This window comes from Panthera leo, chromosome A2 (genome assembly GCF_018350215.1).
Source record: "Panthera leo isolate Ple1 chromosome A2, P.leo_Ple1_pat1.1, whole genome shotgun sequence".
NCBI lineage: Eukaryota > Metazoa > Chordata > Mammalia > Carnivora > Felidae > Panthera > Panthera leo.
In genome coordinates this window covers 88,112,726-88,135,334 of record NC_056680.1, presented here as the reverse complement: position 1 = coordinate 88,135,334, position 22,609 = coordinate 88,112,726, and the positions used below count along the sequence as shown (strand labels likewise).

At 35.1% G+C, this 22,609-nt stretch overlaps 1 protein-coding gene across 1 annotated transcript in view; it reads left to right on the top strand.

The window, feature by feature from the left end:
• Positions 1–22,609, top strand: part of SEMA3D (semaphorin 3D) — a 197,273-nt gene that overhangs the window by 51,190 nt on the left and 123,474 nt on the right. Inside the window, exon 2 of the mRNA XM_042916694.1 lies at positions 17,825–18,015. Within this exon, the coding sequence (XP_042772628.1) occupies positions 17,865–18,015 (151 nt within the window). The 5' untranslated portion in view covers positions 17,825–17,864. The remainder of the gene's footprint in view (positions 1–17,824; positions 18,016–22,609) is intronic.

Here is a 22,609-nt window from a genome sequence, read left to right as displayed (position 1 = left end):
ATTATCATTTCAGACTTTTGATCCACATTTATTAACTAGTATTTTGGCAGTAGTGTTCTTTTTGTAGTTGCTGTTAGAGAACATGCCTGTGACATTCCACAGCAAAAACGAATAAAGTAGCAATTGCATTTCCATGCTGAAAGAAAGACACAAACATAGAAGACTATGGAATAAGTACTGCTGAACTGTTTGTCTGAGAGAGATGATATTTTACAAAGATGAAAGAGAATCTAATTGGCTAATTCTTACTTTCTGATCACATGACAGAAATATTAAAATGTTATTTGCTGATCATTTTAGGGCAGGTGTCATTCTACATTTATGTTGTTTTAAAATAATTTTATTATGAAATGTATTTTAAGTAATGGAGGGTACAAAACCCAGCAAATATTTTGTATCTATGGGTTTTAAAACTATCCTTATAACTGGCTTTTAAAAACTATTAATAAAATGAACACGCATTGTTTTCCTGCTACAAAAAACAAAAACGAAAACAAAACCCAATACAGTGTTCAAACGAGATGGTAGTGTGTTTCTCTGTTGTGCAGAAGGACAGATATAGGGTAAGTGGCTCTGTTCTGCTCTCAGATTCTGTCTTCTTGCCCTGAGTTCCTCAGTGTTGCCCTCAGCTGCAGTGTGACCACAGTTGGCTTACAAGCACCTTGTCCACATTCTTGCCTGTTACAATAGAGCATGAAAGGGAATGGAAGCAAGCAATTTATTTAAAAGCAATGTCAAGGGCATTATATACATCACCTTGAATTAGTGAAAGTTTATTGACCGTCTCTCACCAGCTGTGAGAAAGGATGTGAAATGCAACTTCTACCATGTGCCCTGCTCAAATTCAGGGCTGGTACATTTGCATTCCTAATTTGAAATAGGGGTGTGTATACTGAGAACAGTTAGTAGTTCCTGCCATACCCATATGCCCATTCCTGTCATAAGAGAGAGGTTGTGTTTAAAAAAAAAAAAAAGCAAACAGATACTGTTTGTCCAGGAAAACACCATTTGCAAATTGACAAGCTAATTTGCATCTTTTGGTATGATTTCATTATAGATTTTCAATCGAACCACACCTTACTAAACATCACAGAAGTTATGTGGATATACTTGTACATCATTACCATGACTTTAGATATATTACCTAAAATGTGATTATTTTAGCCTGAATTATAAACCCATTGGAAGATTTTTGGATAAACCACTTTACATGAGAATTTGTTTTAAAATAAAATCATCCAGTGGGTGGGTAAACAACTCAAAAAAAATGGATACTGTCAGACCTAGAGTGAATAATGGTGTAACCATACCCAGACACCTGAGAAACAGTGTGGTGTTTCTTCACTCACACCTCAGTGTTTTATTTTCTTAATATAACATAGCCTTGGGGCACCTGGGTGGCGCAGTTGGTTAAGCTTGCAACCTCAGCTCACAGTTCGTTGAGTTCGAGTTCCACATCAGGCTCTGTGCTGACAGCTCAGAGCCTGGAGCCTGCTTTGGATTCTGTGTTCTCCTCTTTCTCTGCCCCTCCCCCACTTGCGCTCTCTCCGTGTGTGTGTGTGTGTGTGTGTGTGTGTGTGTGTGTCTCAAAAATAATAAACATTAAAAAAAATAATAAAGCATTACCTATCTCTCCCATTCCTGATAGTAATTGCTCTATTTTGTCCCAGTCACAAGTTTCCATGTGATTTCAGGTTCTTAAAGGATATCTTTTCTTTTAGAAAATTTACAGAGGCTTCTATCCCCAAAATTCATTTAGTGTTTAATAGGCCAGAAGAGAAGATATTTTTATTATGTTTTCCCTTTATAATTGATTGATGTCTTATCTCTCTAATAACATTTGTGGGGCTCCTACTTTGAGCCTCATCAGGTCCTAGGAGCTGTTTGAGGTAGATTAAAAAATACATACATTTTCTATGTTTAAGCATCTTTCAGCATTTTTGGAGAGATAAGAGGTGTGCACAATTCAAACCATATACAAGATAACTTGCCTGTAAATTAATGTGGTAGGGAAAACTATACCGTAGTGATCCTGATAGGGAGTGAATGTTTTGACCTGGAATTTATCCAGAAATGCTTTTTGGATGAGATTGGATTTGGGAGGGCAGGACATCATGCACAGGAGAAGGAAATGAACATGACTTGGATGGCATGTGTTCGTGGACCATCTTGCCCGGAACAGGGAGTGCACATTGAGGAACAGAGATTTATGTAAAGAAGGAGCTGGCATGCCAAACTAGGGAGTTTATATTTTAAATTGGAAATGGCATTTTGAAAGCAAACACTTTAAGAAAACAAATCTGGAAACATCAGGCACTGCCTGGGTTGAAGTCTACAGGCAGAGTCCAGAATACCAATTGTAGTAACTCAGGAATACAGTCATAACAACTCAGGCTCCATTAGTGGCCTTAAAAATGGAGTGGAAAAATTAATCCTAGAGATACGATAACATGTATATGATTAAATGACATCACTGATGCAGATAACAACCTTGTTTGGTAATTAAAGGACAGATAGATATTTCCTCACCTTTCCCTCTGGGGTGTGTGTGTGTGTGTGTGTGTGTGTGTGTGTGTGTGTGTTGTCTATTTGGTAAAGAAAAAAGTTAGAATAGATCTTAAGCAGGCTTTCTGAAATTAAGTTGAAAAATTTGATCCCTTTAAAGAAATGGTTAGGTCTATGTATGTGGTCTGCTAACTATTTTTCAAATATTTATACACACTTTATAAGAACTACATGATATCTATGTTAGGTCAGTGACATGTCAACATAGTAACTTTACATAAGAGAATTCTTGAGTGATTAATTAAATTCCTAAAGACAAGATGTCCCGAATGAGATAAAGCCAGGACTTTTGTCAAGTCTTTCAGCCCTTAACTCAGTGCTCTTTCTGCTGTAACATGATTCATCCTTGTTCATGTTCTCTGTATCCTTTATAAAATAACAACCAGAGAAGCTGACATATATTTTAAAAGTCAAATTTTAGTAGTTGAAGTTATGTGACAGAAATCTGTAAATAGCAAAATACTGAAAATGTCTTCTCCTAGTTGATTTAAATTTATTTTTAGCAGCATTATGGCATAATTTACCTTCTGGTAGTAATGACTTTACCCTTTAAATAGTATTTGAAGTAAAAGGATATTATAGACAAATTCAAAATGTAATTTCTATAGACTTAGTCTTGAAATACCATTTATAGATGGTAATAATTTTTCCTGAAGTATATGAATTTACAAATTGGCATTACGTAGGTGATATATATGCTTCTTTTAAATGAATCAAATATAATATTTGAAAAATCAAACTTGTATGACTACTTAATACTGATGTTTAATAGTCCCTGTCAGCCAACCCTTTCTGAGTGAATAAGTAAAATAGTACACAAGGTAACTTAGAAAAATAACTCTTAATTTTATTGATGTAATACAATAGTTTTATTGAAGAGATGTCTGAAAAACTGATTTTTTGAAATGCCAAGTATACGAAGGTATCTTTTCTCTTTGTTTTAGAATCAAGAATTCTTTGCTATTCTTTGACATTCCAAAAGACACATGCATGTGATATTGTAATTGAACTTCACATTCTTTCTTGCCTAAGACAGCAATAATCTTTACCTCTCTCCTTCTTTTTCTAAGTTGTTTGCATATTTTACCACTTAGACACTCCTCTCCCATCTTCTTTTAATCTGGATGTACATTTAGTTGAAAAAGGTTACGCTGTGAATGTTCTAGGAATGCGGAAATTGTCAAGACAGGATGAATGCTTAATAGATCATTCTTAATATGTGCTTAATTTCTACCTATGTTCAATTTTATGATTTGTCTTCTGGATAAAGCTCAATAATGGACAGAAAGATAGACATAAGAAGTATAAAGGTGATAGTAAAGAAAGAATCACATTAAATTATCATTTTCTTGGGGCACCTGGGTGGCTCAGTTTGTTGTGTCCATTTCTTGATTTTGGCTTAGGTTGTGATCTCACGTTTTTTGAGCTCAAGCTCTGCATTGGACTCCACACTCACAGTGCGGAATCTACTTGGGATTCTCTCTCTGCCCCTACCTTGCTTATGCACTTGCTCACTCTCTCAAAATAAATAAACTTAAAAAAAATTTAAAAGATAAAGTATTATTTTCTTATTATAAAAGTTTCTCCGCTGAGACCATGGATGGGGGAGGGAGATGAAAGTTAGAATTTTCCAAATGGTTAACAAGTATTTGCTTACTTCCAATTCATAGGTACCAACAGGGTTCATTGACAGACCAGACTCAAGTGAGGGACTGGGACTATCTTAATCTGTTATAAAGAATAATTCTCATGGTTAATATTTACACGTAGTATGTGGATAGAGATTTTAATATATATTATTTCAAATTGAATAACATAACAAGGTGACATCATTTCCTACATTTCAAAGAAAATCTTGACCAGAAAGTGGTAAAACTGGAATTCATACCTAAGCTTACCTGACTCAAAACTTCAAACTCTTCACATTCCATGGCCTTTCTCTGCATAAAGGGGTTTTCTGTAACATTTTCAGGGAAGGTTAGAGAAAAAATGTGATTCTGAAAACTCTCAAAAAAAAAAAAAAACACATCCAGAAACCAAGAATCCAATAATGTTTCTGACTCACTCAGTCATTCCTCCTTTTTTTTTTTTTTTTTTGGATATGAATCTCTGTAGCAGCCATGGGTCATTCTAATTTAGTCCAAAAGTTCCCATTTGATTCCGGGATTCCTGACACTACCCAAGTTCTTTGAGTTTTCATGATATCACACACAGGGATGAAATATAGAGATTTTAGCTGCTTATCACCATATGTCTTAGAAGTGGATTGATAAAGAAAAGAGGAGATTGACTGCTTGTTTCAATTGTTTAACAAATATGTACGTGTCTCCTGCTCTCTGTGAGGCACTGTGCTAGGCTTTGGGGATACAGTGGTGAATGTGATTGATGTCTTTGCCTTCATGTGACTTAGAAAAGTACAAGTGTCCATAGATGGAAATTACATTTGCTCTGGAAGGTACAAATACAAATCTTGTGAGAGATGTAGAGAATGACCTAAATATTGTTTGAAAAGGTTTTTTAAACTGTGATTTTAGTGTACTATAACATTTCAGTGTTTTGAATACTCTGAAAAATTGCAGCAGTTATAATTAAGGCTATGTTCTTTCTGTATATAAACTCTTTTGGCTCTTACAATATCCAAATAAGCTTTTAGAGATAACTTTAGATTGGCTTACTGTCAAAACTGTTTGTAAATATTAATCTCACTTCTAAGACTTCCTCTATAGACTTTTTCTGCAAACACATTTGGTAACTCCAACTTGAATGTTCTCACATAAAAATATTTCTTTTTTACTTTGCTTTATTTTTATTTTCTAACAATTTCCATATCCAATAAAGAAGTAAGTGTGTTCTTTCAGATAGGATTTTGTTTTGGCAGTGCATATGACCCTACAAATTGGAAGCTTGTGGATCCTGGATGGCCAGGTTGGTTGAGCGTCCGATTTCGGCTCAGGTCATGATCTCGCGGTTTGTGAGTTCGAGCCCCATGTCAAGCTCTGTGCTAACAGCTCGGAGCCTGGAGCTTTCTTCAGATTCTGTGTTTCCCTCTCTCTCTGTCCCTCCCCTGTTCACTCTATGTCTCTCTCTCAAAATAAATAAACATTAAATTTTTTTTTTAATTTAAGAAAAAATGGAAGAGCTTTATGCTAACATTTTTTTGAGAGCTAGCTATATGCCTGACAAGGTACTAGTGCTTTTCTTACATTATCTCATTTTATTTTTGCAATAGTCCTATTTGACAGGTACTGATAATCCAGTTATATAGATGAGGAAACTGGATTTAGAGAAATTGAGTGAATTCTCTTCGGGCATAAAGATGGTAAATAGCAAAGCAGGGATTACAACCTAAACCATTGCACACCAACACCTGATTTCTTTCTCTGTGTCACCTCTGGTATACTCAAGAATTTCCTCTCATTTGCTGTAACACATGATAAAGATAAATGAGTTTATTAAGCATTTTGAGAGATTACCTAAAGTGAATTGTGCATTTAAGTATCCACATTACAGTGCTAGTGTCATTTTTTAGTGAAACTTCAGTGGTCATGTAAGTATGACATACTCTCTAGGAGAGAAATATGTAAAAAATGAAAGTGGAGAAATGTCTATCTACAGCTGTAGGCTTAAACTGAGGAATTCCTTGCTTACCCTAAATGAGGCAGAAAGGTTTGGGATGGCCATTTAAATCAGTTCTTCAGATACAGCTGAGGGTGTAAAGTTGAAATTAAACACGGCTCAGAAACTGGTTTTAAGTTTCTACAATGTTACATGTAAATTAAAAAAAAGGACAGAAAAGAGACAGTGGTACTAGTAAATAGGAAACTAGATGGGATGATGCTGAGGTTGGAAGGGAAAACTGGAGAGCCAAATATATAGAACAGCCTTCAAAAACGTAATTAGGCAAAAAAAAAAAAAAAAAAACAAACCGCAAAATATGTTTACACAAGAAAGACCAGAGGGTGTTTAGAAATTTGGGGCCGCCTGATAAAGAAGTTGAAATTTATCAGTCTCAATATGGCAGCTGTCTGTTCATTCTTTTCTCAGACCTACTGCTCATGTACCGGATAATTGTATGTTACTTTTTAAATACAAATGTGTGTGAGTCCAGGAACTACTGTCTTCTATGTATTAAGAGAATACAGGTAACAAGAGATTAATTTAGCTTTACCCAGGGCTCTTTAACAAAGTTCACACTGTGTTTCTATACTACATATCTAGTATATCTAACATTGTTTCTGAAGAAATTACAGAGTCATAACTTAAAAATATAATATCTTTGGGACACCTGGGTGATTTAGTCAGTTAACATCCCACTCTTGGTTTCGGCTCATATTATGATCCCACAGTTTTGTGAGTTCCAGACCCACGTCGGGTTCCATGCTGATAGTACGGAGACTGCTTGGGATTCTCTGTCGCCCTCTCTGCCCCTTCTGAATTCGCACTGTCTCTGTGTCTAAATAAACAAATAAAAAAGAAAAAAAAAAGAAAAAAAGAAAAAAAGGATAATGTCTTCATATGAAGATATATATAAAGAAAGTTAAAATTTGTATTAATTATAAAACAATATTAATCATTTTGCAGTAATGGTATTTGGTATTATATAATACATCATCATTTCTCTTTAGCTTTATTAGTTTCTAATTAACATGAATTGATATATGCATTTTGAGGACAGTAAAGCTCATGGTATAGAAATATTGAATACTTATACAAATATATATGGGGACAATTATTGAATATGGAAGACTTTTTAATATGTGCTTTTTTTCATGTTTATTTTTAGAGAGAGAGGGAGAGAGAGAGACAGAGAGAGACAGAGCACGAGTGAGGTAGGTGTGCTGAGGGAGAGGGAGACACAGAATCTGAAAGCAGGGTCCGGGTTCTGAGGTGTCAGCCCAGAACCTGACGTGGGGCTTAACTCAGTCCGACGCTTAACCAGCTGAGCCACCCAGGTGCCCCAATATGTGCTTTTAATATTCCATCTTAGAGTTAGCAGATATATTAAAATGTTCTAAGAGGTTCAGTAACTCTGAATCTATGGGAGAAACAACTTCAAATCTTTGGTATGCTATAAATACAGCAATTTTGAAAAGTGTTATAAATAATGCTTGGCATGATTACAGATCTGGAATGATTTAAAATGTAACTCAAAGTTTTGTCTTTTTAATTTACCTAAACCTAACTGAATATTAACATAATAACTAATTTTGTTGTGCTTTCAGTTAGGAGATATTGCTTTGCTGTTTTCTGGGTTATTGTAAACTAAAAATTATTTTTGAACTCCTGTTACATATCAGACAAAATTTTGCTATGTTATTGTATACAATCATAGAGTGTTAATAATGAAGTTGGATTCAGCATGTTTTATAAGCTGGTATGAATTTCAAAATTCACTTTCTAATAAAGTAACAATTTTAATGTAAGAAAAAAGTACTTGTAAAAATATTTGGATAAAATACAGCTGCGTTTAATTGTGGTTATTTTTTTGATGCAGAAAATAATTTAAATTAACTATTTAAAATAATTCTATATGTCAAAGAATGTCATAACTTACCAAGTATAAAGGATCTAAACTTCTTAAGTGGCATCATAATTAGGCAGAATAAATTGCTTAAAGAATATGAAAAACAACTAAGTTCATGAAAGGTCTTTATAGCCATTTTATTTATTTATTTATTATTTATTTTTAATGTTTTATTTATTTTTGAGAGAGAGACGGAGACAGAGCACCATAATGGACAGCAAGATACAGAGCATTGCCTTCATCAGAAATATTCTATTAGATATTGCCAAACAGAGCCTGGGGCACATGCCAACAAGAATGGCCACTAGGTTAAGGGCACTTCTCCATCTCCAGATACATATTGCCTAGACAATGTGGACCCCAGGGCAGGCTCTCCTTCCCATGCCCCACCCACCTTGCTGGCATTGTTGATGGAGCTCTATGTGTATAGTAACTTGACCCTGCATCTGACCTTTGCTGAAGGGCCTTGGCCAGTGATGTACTGTCTTTTTGCCTCAGTTTCCTCATCTGCCAAGAGTGAAACTGTTGAGCGAAAATATCTATATCATCTATATCTATATCTATATCTATATCTATATCTATCTATATGGATCAGAACAATCGCATATGAAGCATTTTAAAGCAAGATGAAATCCATGAACATATCATCATTAAACAGTATAAACAATAATCTTTAAAGAACTATTACCAAAAATGCTTGACAGTTTTTTTTTTTTATTTGTTGAAAAGACTGCCTCATTGTTTGCATGGTCATCAGTGGTGCTGAATTCAATATGCAAAAAATAAGTAAAATAACATTAATTATATTAAAATTGTAATTTATTTTTTGTTTCAAGTTTTTATTTAAATTCTAATTAGTTAATATATAATATAATATTGGTTTCAAGAATAGAATTCAGTGATTCATTACTTGTAACACCAAGTGCTCATCACAAGTGCCCTCCTTAGTTCCCATCACCCACTTAGCCCAGTTGCCTCATGAAATTTCAAATATGATGAAATGTAAATCTAATATGAAGGCTGGGTTTCTAAATTCTGCATATGACACCAAGTTTCCTTTCACACACTGCCTATTTTTATTCTCAGGTAGTGCTGTTTATGAAGTGAATTATTTAAACTCTCCTGCTTATGCAGATGGAATGAATGCCTCATGGTGCTAGAAATGTTTATTTCCCTAAGGTGTTTCATTAAATAGTGATGAAACAAATAGTGTTAATGTGTTTAGTACATCTTTTTCCTTAAAAAAAAAAGGCTAAAAAGGAGTCATTTAACTTATTTTACATGTCTCGATCTTAAAAGTACATGCATTCCTGGAGAATTAATGTGAATATGAAGTTCAAGGTCACATTTTTCCTGGTATATGCTTTTTTTTTTCCTACTTAAAAAGTTTGCTGTTAAATATTGGAATTAATGGTAGATTTGATTGGATTTCTCGGTCTGTTTATTTAAGTGTTAGGAGTTTTACAGAGAATCCTTATATTTATTCAATATTATATGTCTTTAAACATGATTTAATTCATTTGGAAATATTTACTAGTTTCCAATAGTTACATCCTTGAGATTCTAAATTAACTGTCGTGTGAATCCATGTTTTAACTTAGACTTACTGCAGGAAATCACTTAAATACTATTTGTTGTACATAAATGGTTTTGTATAAAGTTGATATAAATTTTATCAGTTGGCAACTAATAACCTCTATGTATTGTTTTTAAGGACATGGTGAATTTCCTGTTTCATAGTCTTGGAAAGTATGCATTGAATAATTAAAAAAATCTCTTTACGTTTTCTCCTTTTAACATAAGTAATTATTTCAATAAATATTTTTTTATCAGAACTTATGCATACGGAAATTGTAAAGAACAGGAGCACCGTACAGGTCAGGAAATAAAAAATTCTTAACTGCGCATTTGTCCATCATTCTTATGCTGGTACCACGCTCTTCTCTTTATTCCTCTTTGCAGTGCTTCAGCCTTAGTATAAGTGCTGCTGAAGCAAGCACCATAATAGTTTTTAATACAATAAAATACATACGTTGCTTTGAAAGACAAGTTTCTTAGTGCACGGTTATTTAGAGAGATCGGGACACTAAATTAGTTTGTGTACAGAATGTTTTGTACATTTTATCATTAAAGAGTCAGTTTAAGACCCCAATCCATTTGCTGCCCACATTAGCATAAATATTAGGTAAACATTATACAGTTTGGGAAAAATCTTTATTGGGCGTATAGCTCAATATCCACATTAATACCTAGATGTATATTTCAAGAAAGGAAGTTAAAATTTTTAGATGTTTACCAAAGTAGCACTCAGTTTTGATAATAATGACATTCCTTAAAGGTAAAAGCAATAAAAGAAATTAGAATAACCTCTCAATAATAAACACATGGCTAATTCTTATTTTATTGTTTCAAGAGAATACAATTGTTTTGCCATCTCAATTTCCGTAATTCCTACTCTTCTTTATTTAACAGTCTATTTATAAAAAAAAAAACAACTTTTTTTAAAACATGGGAGGCACATATCAGAATATTTGAGGTGGAGGTTATTAAAAAACAATCAGCTTAATTATACATTTTTATTTTGAATGCAAATGACAGACATTGAAATTTGCCAAGTAATCTGTAATTTCTATAAATATTTCTGTAGAATATATACAAATATTTTATAATCCTCAAAATGTATATCAGAATTCAAAAAGGTGAGAAATAAGATGATCTTGGTCACGAGAAGGTGCATCGATTAAAATACTCTCCAGATTGTAAGAGTTGGAAAGTGAAAATCATAAATCTTTGAATTGCGGGTTAATCAAATTTAAGATTATGCTGCTGGTGCTTTCTCTGACCCTGTGAAATGATAACTAACAGTGTGCTGCTTTGAGTAGCAAAATGGTGTAAGATTTAGGATAATGAAAATGATTAGCATAAAGTCATGTACAGTAGTGTTTCATTATTAATTTTTTTTTTGCAAATGTGTTAATTATTTGAGCAGTTTGTACCTTGGGAACACTTGATTTCTTTAGTACCTCTTAAGAGCATTGTTTTGTTGTTTCTGTTGTGTTCAGGAAAAAGTGCAACCCACTATATTCTAACAGGTTACACGTGTGCCTTCTGAAGTCTTACTATTATTTTCTATTGAACTGCATTCATTAGGGGTGATATCCTGAATAATTTGACCTGGCCATACATACAAGGCTATAAGGCATGGAAACCCAAGTAACATTTAACAATGGTGCTTTGTTGAGCAGGTTTTTATACAGTATATTTTCAGCATATTTTAGCAATGTAAACATTGTGGTTAAACCACTGCAAAATAAAAGTCACTGATGTAATGTATCTTTACTGGCAAGGAATTCAGCTGAACTTCACGGCTGATTACTGATGATATTCATACTTAGGCATATAGTGAAATATCACTGGCTATTATCATAAGGATGTTAGGAAGTAAATTAACATTTAACTAAATGTTCAATCTGCTCTTCATGATCTCTGAAAAATCAAATGGTCTTTCAGACTCCATGGGATTATATTAATTGTTGAGGAATTAATGACATCTTAAAACAATGAAGTCCATTAATGGAGAGTTAAAATTTTTCAACCAAAAACTGTTGCCCTATAAATTCTCCTCACTGGAGATAGTTCTGTACACTTGAGAAGTGACTGTATACCCCTGCCTGCGCTGAGCAGCAGGATATTAGATATATTAGAAAATACAAAGAAAAATGTAGAAAGGATGACATAAAATACATGTACATGAACGCATTCCAAGCTCCATTCTGGTGGATCTTCCTACATCCTGTTACATTCTGCCTTGTTATCACCATCTGCTTTGTTCCACTTGATCCACGGAACATAAGATAGCCCTCTGCAAACAGAATTCTCTTTGCTTGCCTGTGTTGTTTCTTTGATTCTCAAGTTTCTTCTATAACTTCTGTTTGGTTTCTTGTCCATATATGTATCGTGAAGTTATGTTACTAATAATTTATCAGTTTTGTGTACCCTACAGAAAATCCATCTAATCAGACAATAAGTCAAAAATATGAGCTAAAACTAAGCCAGAGTGAGTTTATACAGATAATACTATTAATTTGGGTATAGTCATAATTCCTGGTGTCTCCTGAATGAGTAAAAATATTCCCAAGCGACCTTACGTGTACCACAAAGGTATGAGCAACAAACAGCTCTTTATAAATTCAGCATCAAAGATTCTTTTCCTCCTTTCCCCAATGTGTGCGCATGAGCACGTGCGCACGCACACACACACACACACACACACACACACACCCCTGAGGAAAAAATCCTAAATGTAAGTGTTCAAGGTTTTTATGTGTTAAGACTTGTGTATTTTAATTCTTGTCCTATGCATAGGATATATTTTTCACCATAATTGCATTATCTTAATGATATTTGGAACAAATAAGTATAGATAAATAAGTCAAATCAATGAAGTTCACCTATAAAATTGCATATCCTTTGCTTCTCAAATAATATTTAGATGAGTTACTATCCATCCAGTAAGTCCTGGACTCTGTATTCCTTTGGGAAATGGCACAAGGCCTTCCTGACTGTTAGATTATGCATTTGGATCTCTGATTTAGCGGAACAGTGTGTAAAACTCTTTCATAATCAGAACACTCTCTATTGGCTCCACATCTGAAGATCCCCAAGAGTGCTGTTTGTTCCAGGGAACATCTGGAATAGATTACATGCAGTTAATTGGCTCCAGGTCGAGCTTGTTACAGACAGTAGCATGCAGTATAACCTATGCAATTCACTAAATCCACCCACTTTAGGTTAAATCACACCTACTTCTCTCTATAATTCCTCCCAGATGCAGGACACACACGCGTGTCGTACATAACACACACACACACACACACACATCCACATCCACATCCATTGGAAGGAAGATGGCAAAATATCATATTAGTGGAGAGCTTTTGGCTATATATTTAACCCATACATTACCTCAATTAAAAGATTTAACTATTGAATTCAGAGGATTGTTGGGAAGGAAAACAGTGAATCAGGAACAGCAGATTATAGAGAGTGACTGTTTTATAGTAGGAAAATATTTAAAGTCAAGAAGTTCCAGCAGTTTCAGGATTTTTGTTTTATTTTGTCCCTCACCCTTAGCATATGTTTCAGCACGTGTGTGCACTTATCAGACTGTCATAGTAGCAAGGAAAACAGAACTTTGATTTTTAACTTATTTAGCAGTATTAATGAGTTGGGTTACAAGGAACAGTATGACTACTGTTCATTGAAAGCCAAAACATCAATCTTCTTAACTTATAGTGGTAGAGGCACAGGGCATGTCTTAGCGATTAATGATCAGTTGGAGGAGGAGATATCTCAATACATACCCAAGGGCCATTAACCCCAACTGGTCGTTAATTCCCAAGAAAGGTCCTGTACTGAGGTCATTATTGCTAATAAAATGCACACATGGAAAGTTCCCTCTCTTTTGCCTGTGTACATAAACATACGTTCACATTACATGCATTGTTGCATGTCGTGAAAAAAAAAGTAGTATTTTACATGTCCAGAAGTTCAGAAAAACTAAGCCTAATGAAAAATTTAATGTACTTAAACTCTGCATTCAATTTGCCTTTCATTTTGGTGAGGGGCAAGGGTAGGTGGAATAATACGTGTTTGTAGATCAAGGCTGTGGATCTTCTTCGATCAGAGACCCATATTTTGCTGACATGTAGATCTAGGGAAAAATGAAAGCAACAGGCAAATGGGATTAGAGTTGCTGATGAGTATGGGTGGAATCAGCACATAAGATCTAACCTCAAAGGCAGTTTGGAGTAATGGCACTGTTTGAGTCATAATATATTAAGTACCAGAACAGGCATGAGGCACATTTCGCAGTTAGGTCAAGTTCATATTTGGTGTCCTTTGTCTTCCACCTCTCCGGATTATGCTACTCTGTCCCTCCTTTCTCCTCATAGCAATCTAATCAAGACTATAATGCTTCAGGTTTTTCAAGAGCCCTTAAGGAAATACCGCTGTCTTCTGAAGCTAGCTCTTTTTGCTTTCCATTCTCCTTTCACTGTCTGCCATGAAACTATCCTTGTCTTGCTTAAATCTGCATGATACACCTTTGAGCTATCTCCCATAGCATCCCATAACTATCTTAATTTTAGAAATTATTTCATGGTGCTTTAATTATTTGTATATAATCAATCACTCCTTTCAGAAAATAATCTTATTTTTTTCCTCATCTATAAATGGTTAACAAATGGTTGGGGACCAGCTATGATGTTAATGACTGTTACGTGTATATTCTTGTACATATGTTCTTATTTGCAAAAACGTAGTAAGTTTTTAAGGAGATCCTGTAAGTCAGTGGGTGTATTTGTTTTTTACTGGGATAAGTGACAAATTGAAAGGTTGCAAGATTCATTTCTTTTTTTTTTTTTAATTTTTTTTTCAACGTTTTTTTATTTATTTTTGGGACAGAGAGAGACAGAGCATGAAGGGGGGAGGGGCAGAGAGAGAGGGAGACACAGAATCGGAAACAGGCTCCAGGCTCCGAGCCATCAGCCCAGAGCCTGACGCGGGGCTCGAACTCACGGACCGCGAGATCGTGACCTGGCTGAAGTCGGACGCTTAACCGACTGCGCCACCCAGGTGCCCCTCAAGATTCATTTCTTAAGAGACTGAGTAACTTAAAACTCACAGGATTTAAAACTAATTGTGATAAACTTTTCTATAGACCAGCGAAAGTAACTGTTTTGTGGCAGTAATTTCTATATTCTTGAAGAATTTACTTTAAATAATAATACAGTTCTTTATTTTTGAAGAATTTATTTTAAATACATTATTTTGGGGCACCTGGGTAGCTCAGTCGGTTGGGTGTCCAACTTCGGCTCAGGTCATGATCTCATGGTTTGTGGGTTCGAGCCCCGCATCAGGCTTTGTGCAGACAGCTCAGAGCCTGGAGCCTGCTTCGGATTCTGTGTCTCCCTCTCTCTCTCTACCCTACTCAACTCACACTCTGTCTCTCTCTATCTCTCAAAAATAAATAAACATTAAAAAACTTTAAATATATTATTTAAAGAAGGACTTTACTGGTGTTTAAAATATGCATTAATAAAGTTTTAAAAACTAAAATTTTCATAAAGGGCTACTCTTGGCCCTTTAGACCTTTTTGGTCAGAAGGACATTCCTGTTTTCTCTCAAATTAAGTCAAACTATCAAGAAATGCCAAGTAACTGTGAATAAAATATCTAATATGTGGCACATTTAGTACAATATTCTTTTTCTTTAATTTTTTAATGTTTATTTTTGAGAGAGAGAGGGAGACAGAGTGTGAGCAGGGGAGATGCAGAGAGGGGGAGACACAGAATCTAAAGCAGGCTCTAGGCACCGGGCTGTCACACAGAGCTTGACGTGGGGTTTGAACTCAATGGGCAGTGAGATCATGACCTGATCTCAAGTCAGACGCTCAACGACTGAGCCACCCAGGAGCCCCTTAGTACAATATTCTTAAATGAGTATCTAAATTACCTTGGTTATTCACATATGTAGTAATCTTCTAAATAAAAGAATTAAATATGTGCAGATTACACATAAGACAGAATAGTTAGGTATTTCTTATAGGTATCTTTGAAAGTAATTAAAATACTTTAAAAAGTATAATTTATTAAGCATTTATGTTCAACATTTCATGAAGAAACAACATAAAACTTGTAGTCTATTTCCTTAAAATATTTGTCATGTATAACAATGAATCAATACATCCCTAAATTTTATATTACTTCATTTTCCCAGATTGATCTTAACTTGTGAGATTCAAGGTAACTAGATCCTTGATATTCAGAGGCATTTACTTAAGAGTTGTTCTTTCGTAAGAAAGTTCACTCATATTAGACCTTGTCTTAAAACTAAAGCATATACATCGAATATTTTGATATTCAATAATTAGAAAACTACTTAAAGTATACTTTTTTTTTATAAAGGATACTCTATACTACAGCAATTACTAATGAAGTATAGAAATTTTTTGGACAAAAGGTAAAGCAGGTACCACATCTGGAATCTTCCCTGGAAGTAGGCATAGCAAGATTCTCTCTGTGGGCTGTTTCTCAGAAAGACAGCAGTAACTTTGTGGAGAAAGAAGAGATGTTGAAGACTGCAAGAGTTGATCCCTTGGTTCCACCACTTTGCAAAACACCCAAAGACTTAGGGGTTAAGAGGCCAACTCTAGCCAAGGTCCTGGCCAAATATTTTAATTCACTTCTTATGTGACCATGTGATCTTGGGAGACCCATTTAACTGTATACCTCAGTTTCCTCATCTGTGAAATGAGGTGTAAATAATTATGTATTCTTTAAGGCTGTCGGTGGCATTAGTAAAAGGTAGACTGAGACATACTAAAATTTTAAGTTCATTTGAGCAAAAATTGATTCCAGCCCTGTAGTGCCCAACCGGAAGTGGTTAGCAGCGCTTTGCCTCTGGGAGCCAGAGTAAAGACTTGGGCAGAGAAAGTGCCAAAGCAGAGAAAAAATTGGCTAGAGCCTGCGGCCTAGTTGGTTCTTTGTGATTGGTTGTCTCTCGTGTTTTGATTTTGTAACTTGGATTTTGTAACTTTCGATTTTGTAACTTTGATTTTGTAGACTTACATCTCAGCTTGCTTAGGAGGCCGCCACTGCATTAGAGTCACCCCAGTCTCACGGCCTCCTTGTTTAGTTCATTTAACAGGATTAAGTTATTTCAGTTATGGAAAGCACTTTAAAGGAAGTATCTGGTACCTATAAATATTCAATCAATATTATTTGTCATTATTATCATCAGGCTTAGTTTGAAATGTGTGTTTTAATTTATTTCAGGTCTTAAGAAAGACAAGCAAGGCAGCTTATTTATGGCAACCTAGTTGATCACAACTTCCTCTCTTTTATAAAGCCTTTTATATTACAGTTTGTTTTTCTTTTCATTACTGCCATGTGTGGAATAGTACATAGAGTGCAGGTTAAATCACATTATCCCAGGCCTAAAATTGGTGGCGGTGGCTCTGACCTAATCATTGCCAATTTTTCCAATTTTAGGCAGACTTTTAAACTATCTTTATGTCACAGGGCACCTAATTGATTCAGTCAGTTAAACCTCCAAGTCTTGATTTTGGCTCAGGTCACGATCTCATGGTTCCTGAGATCGAGCCCCAGGTCTGCACTGTCAGCACAGGGCCTGCTTGAGATTCTCTTTCTCTCTCTCTGTCTTTCCTTCTATCCCTCCTCGTGGTCTCTCTCTTTCAAAATAAATAAATAAACTTAAAAAAAATCTTTATGTCAGAAACAAGAGAAGAACTCCCTGAACATGACAGCTTTTATTTGTTTTTGCTTGGGGACCTTTCTCCTTGGGGATGATATAGGGAAAGAATAGGCTTCTACCAGTATTCTTATTTGAGTAAAGAACTCATGAAGTTAGAAAGAGTTGGTTCCTCCTGCATTTGTGTTAAAAACAAAACAAAGCTTTGTTACAGAAGGGAAGCTAATTATCATAAATAGTTGAAACTTTAGTATGCATTCTCCTCTGCATCTGAGTAAAGGCAGACCTGAATTTTATCAATCAGTTGTGATTCATTTCCCTTGTAACAATTTGCAAAATCAAAACAGGGGAGAAGGTGCAATTATTATTTTTAAAATCTATACACATTCAGAAAATTATAATTTAGTAAGTCTAGGAAAATCAGCAAACTGCTCTATTAATAAGTATTTTCTTATTTTTTAGATTGAATTTTCACTGTTTGAAAGAGGACATTGGTTTCATCATGAATGCTACTAAAAATGAGAGACCAAAGTCCAGAAGCCACAATTTTCACCTTTTTCATGCCTTGATGATGCTAAGCATGACCATGCTGTTTCTTCCTGTCATTGGAACTGCTAAGCAAAATATTCCACGACTCAAGCTGACTTACAAAGGTAAGTCTGTAAATGTTTTTCAGATTGTCTTTTTGATGACTATATTTCTTTTCTTTAGAAATGCGTACTGGGGGCGCCTGGGTGGCTCAGTCGGTTAAGCATCCGACTTCAACTTTGGCTCAGGTCATGATCTCACGGTCCGTGAGTTCGAGCCCCGCATCGGGCCCTGTGACAGCTCAGAGCCTGGAGCCTGCTTCAGATTCTGTGTCTCCCTCTCTCTCTGACCCTCCCCCATTCATGCTCTGTCTCTCTCTGTCTCAAAAATAAATAAAACATTAAAAAAAAAAAAAAAGAAATATGTACTGACTTCAGTGAAATGTTTATAGTATTGGCATCAGTTAATAAAAATATTATAGAATACAATGCCCAATAATCATTTTTGTGAGGGAAATGGTGCCTGGGTTATTCATGTACCCTTTTCAGCTCATTATTTACAATGATCAGCTACTGATTACCATGATTTGGTGATTTGGGTTTATAGGTTAAAATCAGATTTGTATTAAAACAAATCAGTCCCTAAAAATAGAAAAACATAATTTCATATAGCTCATATGGATTAGTTCATCCCTAGTTAGAGGGGATTTATTTTTAAACACAGTAAGATATCTTCAAAAAATTAATACACTAACCTACCATTAAGATCTCAAACATATACATGTTTATTCTTTTAAAAAGACCACGTGGAAGGCTTGAAATACAGAAATGAAAATCTCTTTAAGAGATGAAATCTGCTAATTGTTTTTAAATGTTTGAATTAACATAAAAGCAAAGTTTATATGAGTTATATTTAGTCATCTTACATGTGTGTATGTTTATGTGTATAGACAGATAGACAGGGACTATGCCAAGTTTTATTCTTAAAAATGTATTTCTTTTGTTTTCTTTTCTTGCTTCTTTAATGCTTTAAGTAATGAGAAGGATGTAGGGACTTATACTCCTTTATACCAAACTTGGTAGGTAAAACTTATGCCTGCAGTTTTAATAGCTGTTTAAAACAACTTACTGAGTTCAAATTAAATATCAATAATAAAACCTAACTTCATGTCAAATATAAGCGGAAGTGGAATTAGCATTATACCCATTACACATTTCATACGTGGGTATCTGTCTGGAACTTATATCTCTCCTGAGTTAAAGAGTTAGGGCAACATATTATTTTTGAGTTCTAATATTTTTCTAGAATTTTTTAAGCAGTTTAAAAAAAACACACAAGAAAACAAAAAACAAACCCAGAAAATTGCCTCTGTGTGGTTGAGGGGAGGATTAACTGGGAAGAGATATGGAAAGAAATGTTTTGGAATTACGGAAGAGTTCTCTATCCTGATAAGGGATGTGATTCCCCAAGTATATGGATTTTCCACAACCCATCGTATGCACAAGTCAGAGTCGTTCATTTGCCTGTATTCAGAATTAATCTTAAGAAAAGAACAGAAAACAAATATGAAACTCCAAACAATTAAAAAAAAGATACAGAAAGTTTGAAAATAAAGAGGTTGAAGGGGAAAAAGGAAAAGGAAACTCTATCTGGTTCCTATGATAGAGTGAATAACACTAGAAGATTGCATTGATATGTGTGAACAACACAAAATAAGTCAGACTTGCAAAGAAACAGAGAGCAAGGCATTGGTATAAACGCAGTATGTTGTCATTTCATCCTTAGCACCGGCTGTGATGGTGAGGATTGTTATCATCCCCTTCCTACATATATGGGTATGCTGAGGTACCGAGAAACTGAGAAACTTGCCAAGGTTTCACATTGGGTCGTGGCTCAGCTCCTGAGTCAGCCTCGTGCTGCATAGACACTAACTGCCTGATCCTATTTCTTAGTTCCTGGTCATTAGTGGTTCTTCCCTGTGGCACTCACCCATCAGAGTGAGCTTTAACATTTACAGAAGTACCATGCTGATGTTTGGCTGGCTATATGATTTTCAGTTGTCAAAATTAAACAGAGTTGAAGAAGTCCACATGCTCTATTTAAGATGACAGCGTGGCCCAAAGAGACCTACACACTTGTGAGATGTTATGCCTTTTGATAAATATATGGAAAAAATATATATCGTCATCGTGATCATTTGGGTTCATAATCAAAGTTCCATACAAATGGTTATAAAATATGAACTCAAATGTGATAAGTTGATTATTTGAAACTAGCAAATTAGCGCCTAAAAATAGAAAAATATTATTAATTAATTCCATATAGCTGCTACTAATTAGTTTATCCCTAGTTTGAGGGTTTTGTTTTGTTTTGTTTGTTTTTGTGTGCACATGTTTTTGGACTTGGAATCAATCCTGTGAGTTCAAAGTCTTGTTTACTTATCTCTGTATAGACTGTCACTCCTCTCAGTGCCTAGTGCTTATTTATATAAAAGCAGAACTTGTGTAAGTGTTGGATTAAATGCAGTAAGAATTACTCTTTTGATCGTTCTTCTATTAAGTATACTTTCCAAGTGTTATGTTTTTTAGATTTTTGTCTACATTTGGGTAATTGACATGTCACAGCCTGGTAAGCAGCAACAAAGATTGAATGCAGGATGAGAATTATGGAAACCTCCTCCCAACCCACCCTCAAAAGATACACACACACACACACATACACACACACACACCTCTGCTAGCTCCCCATAGCTACTATTAGCCTTTTGTTTCCAGATTGTATGCTAATAATTGAGTGGTCATCTTTACTAGGAGAATTATTCACAACCCTAACAGAACACTCCTCTTTACACTTTAAAGAATAGGTTGGGGCGCCTGGGTGGCTCAGGCGGTTAAGCATGCTATTTTGACTCAGGTCATGATCTCGCGGTCCACGAGCTTGAGCCCCGCGTCAGGCTCTGTGCTGACAGCTCAGAGCCTGGGGCCTGCTTTGGATTCTGTGTCTCCCTCTCCTTGCATCTCCTCTGCTCACAGTCTGTTTCTCCCCCCGCCCTCAAAAATAAACACTAAAAAATAAAAAAATAGAAGAATATCTCATCTCTTTGGAAATCATCTATTCAGCACTATGAATGTGCACATCCACTTCCAAGAGTGTGAACCACTGCCGTGTCCACCTTTTCTCTACCATATCTGAGAGTTGAGAAGGAAAATAATTCAAATCCTGATATTTTTAAGTGAGCTGTTCCAGAATAAACAGCTATGATGTAAAAATTCCTGCTAATTTGGGGTTATGGTGAGGCAGATTGCCTGTACACAACATTCCTACTTCTGAGATAACGATCATAGCTCTCTCTTGGCATTTTCCTTCTCTTTTGATTCTAACTAATTGAGATCAGCTAATACCACCCATTGCTTAGATAGTTTGGGGAGCGTCTAAAAGTTTGTGCTTTGGGCATTAAAACACTGCCAGAATGTGAGGTTGGAAACATCAGCTGAAGTGAAAAAATAATTTCGTTTTCAAAAATATTTAATTTTTCTGGTCACAAACTCCACTTTGTTTTCTTTGCTTTCCGTGGTTCATGCTTCCTTAGATGCTGACCAGAGATGCAGACAGTATCAGTAGCATTAGCTACTTTGAGCAGCTGCAAGGTTATTTTGAGGGATTTTTTAAAGGCCAACAGAAAATATAATAACCATTTTATCCGAAGAATGCTCTTTGATAAAGACTTAACTTTGAACTTCTGAATCCACAGGAGGTTGTTTGGTTCTATTGTTTTGTAAAGAGATTTCCCTTCAGTTGCATATTTTGAATTCTTGCACATGTATGCATCCTAAATCTGTTTCTTGAGTAGCAGGTAAGGAACTTGGAGATCAGGATGTTGTATGTATCTGGAATTCATGTTATAAGGTTATGATATACATTTTGCCCTATTGATTGGATTTCTCTCAGTGGCGTGTACAGTTTATACTGCAGATGTAGTAAAAAATAACTTGTGAGAGATGACCGATTTCAATCCTGTAATAAATAGTATAAACATTCCATATTTCACAATCATTGTGAAGGAACTCATGGGTTCAGGATATTTTTGCCTAGGAATCATTAGCATCTGCAATATTATTTGTTTGGAGAACCAGAAAATGAGGTAGGTAAAATAAAGAAGAACTGGACAAAAGCTTTGGAATAGGAAGAGAAAAATGAAAGTTAATCGAATATACAAAGACTCATTCCTTATTATGAATTGTAGTGTTTTTTTCATCTTTTTTTCTTTTTTGTATAGTCTCTCTAGCTTTTCTTTTTCCTTTCCTAATTTTAGATTTTAGTACTAACTTACATGTGAATGGCTTATATCTATTACATATACGTGTATGCATGATATGCATATGTTTCACATGTATCATCTTTTTTCTTACTACATCCTTTGAACCTGGCATAAGGGGAATTCAGCTATCAGTTCCATTTGAACATCCCCCTAAAACTTTTGCTATCTCAAAGAATCACAGCTAACCCACAAAACACCAGCTAGTCAACCCCGAACTCCCACATATTAGATATCAGGAAAGAAACTAACCCACTTAATAGTTACCATATATTCACGCATTCTACAAATAAGTATTGAGCAACCACTGTGTTCACTGGATCAGAGAAAAGTCACTGTTCTCCTTGAATTTCTTTTCCAGATAAGGAGACAATGAACAGGTAGACAAATAAATGAATATCATC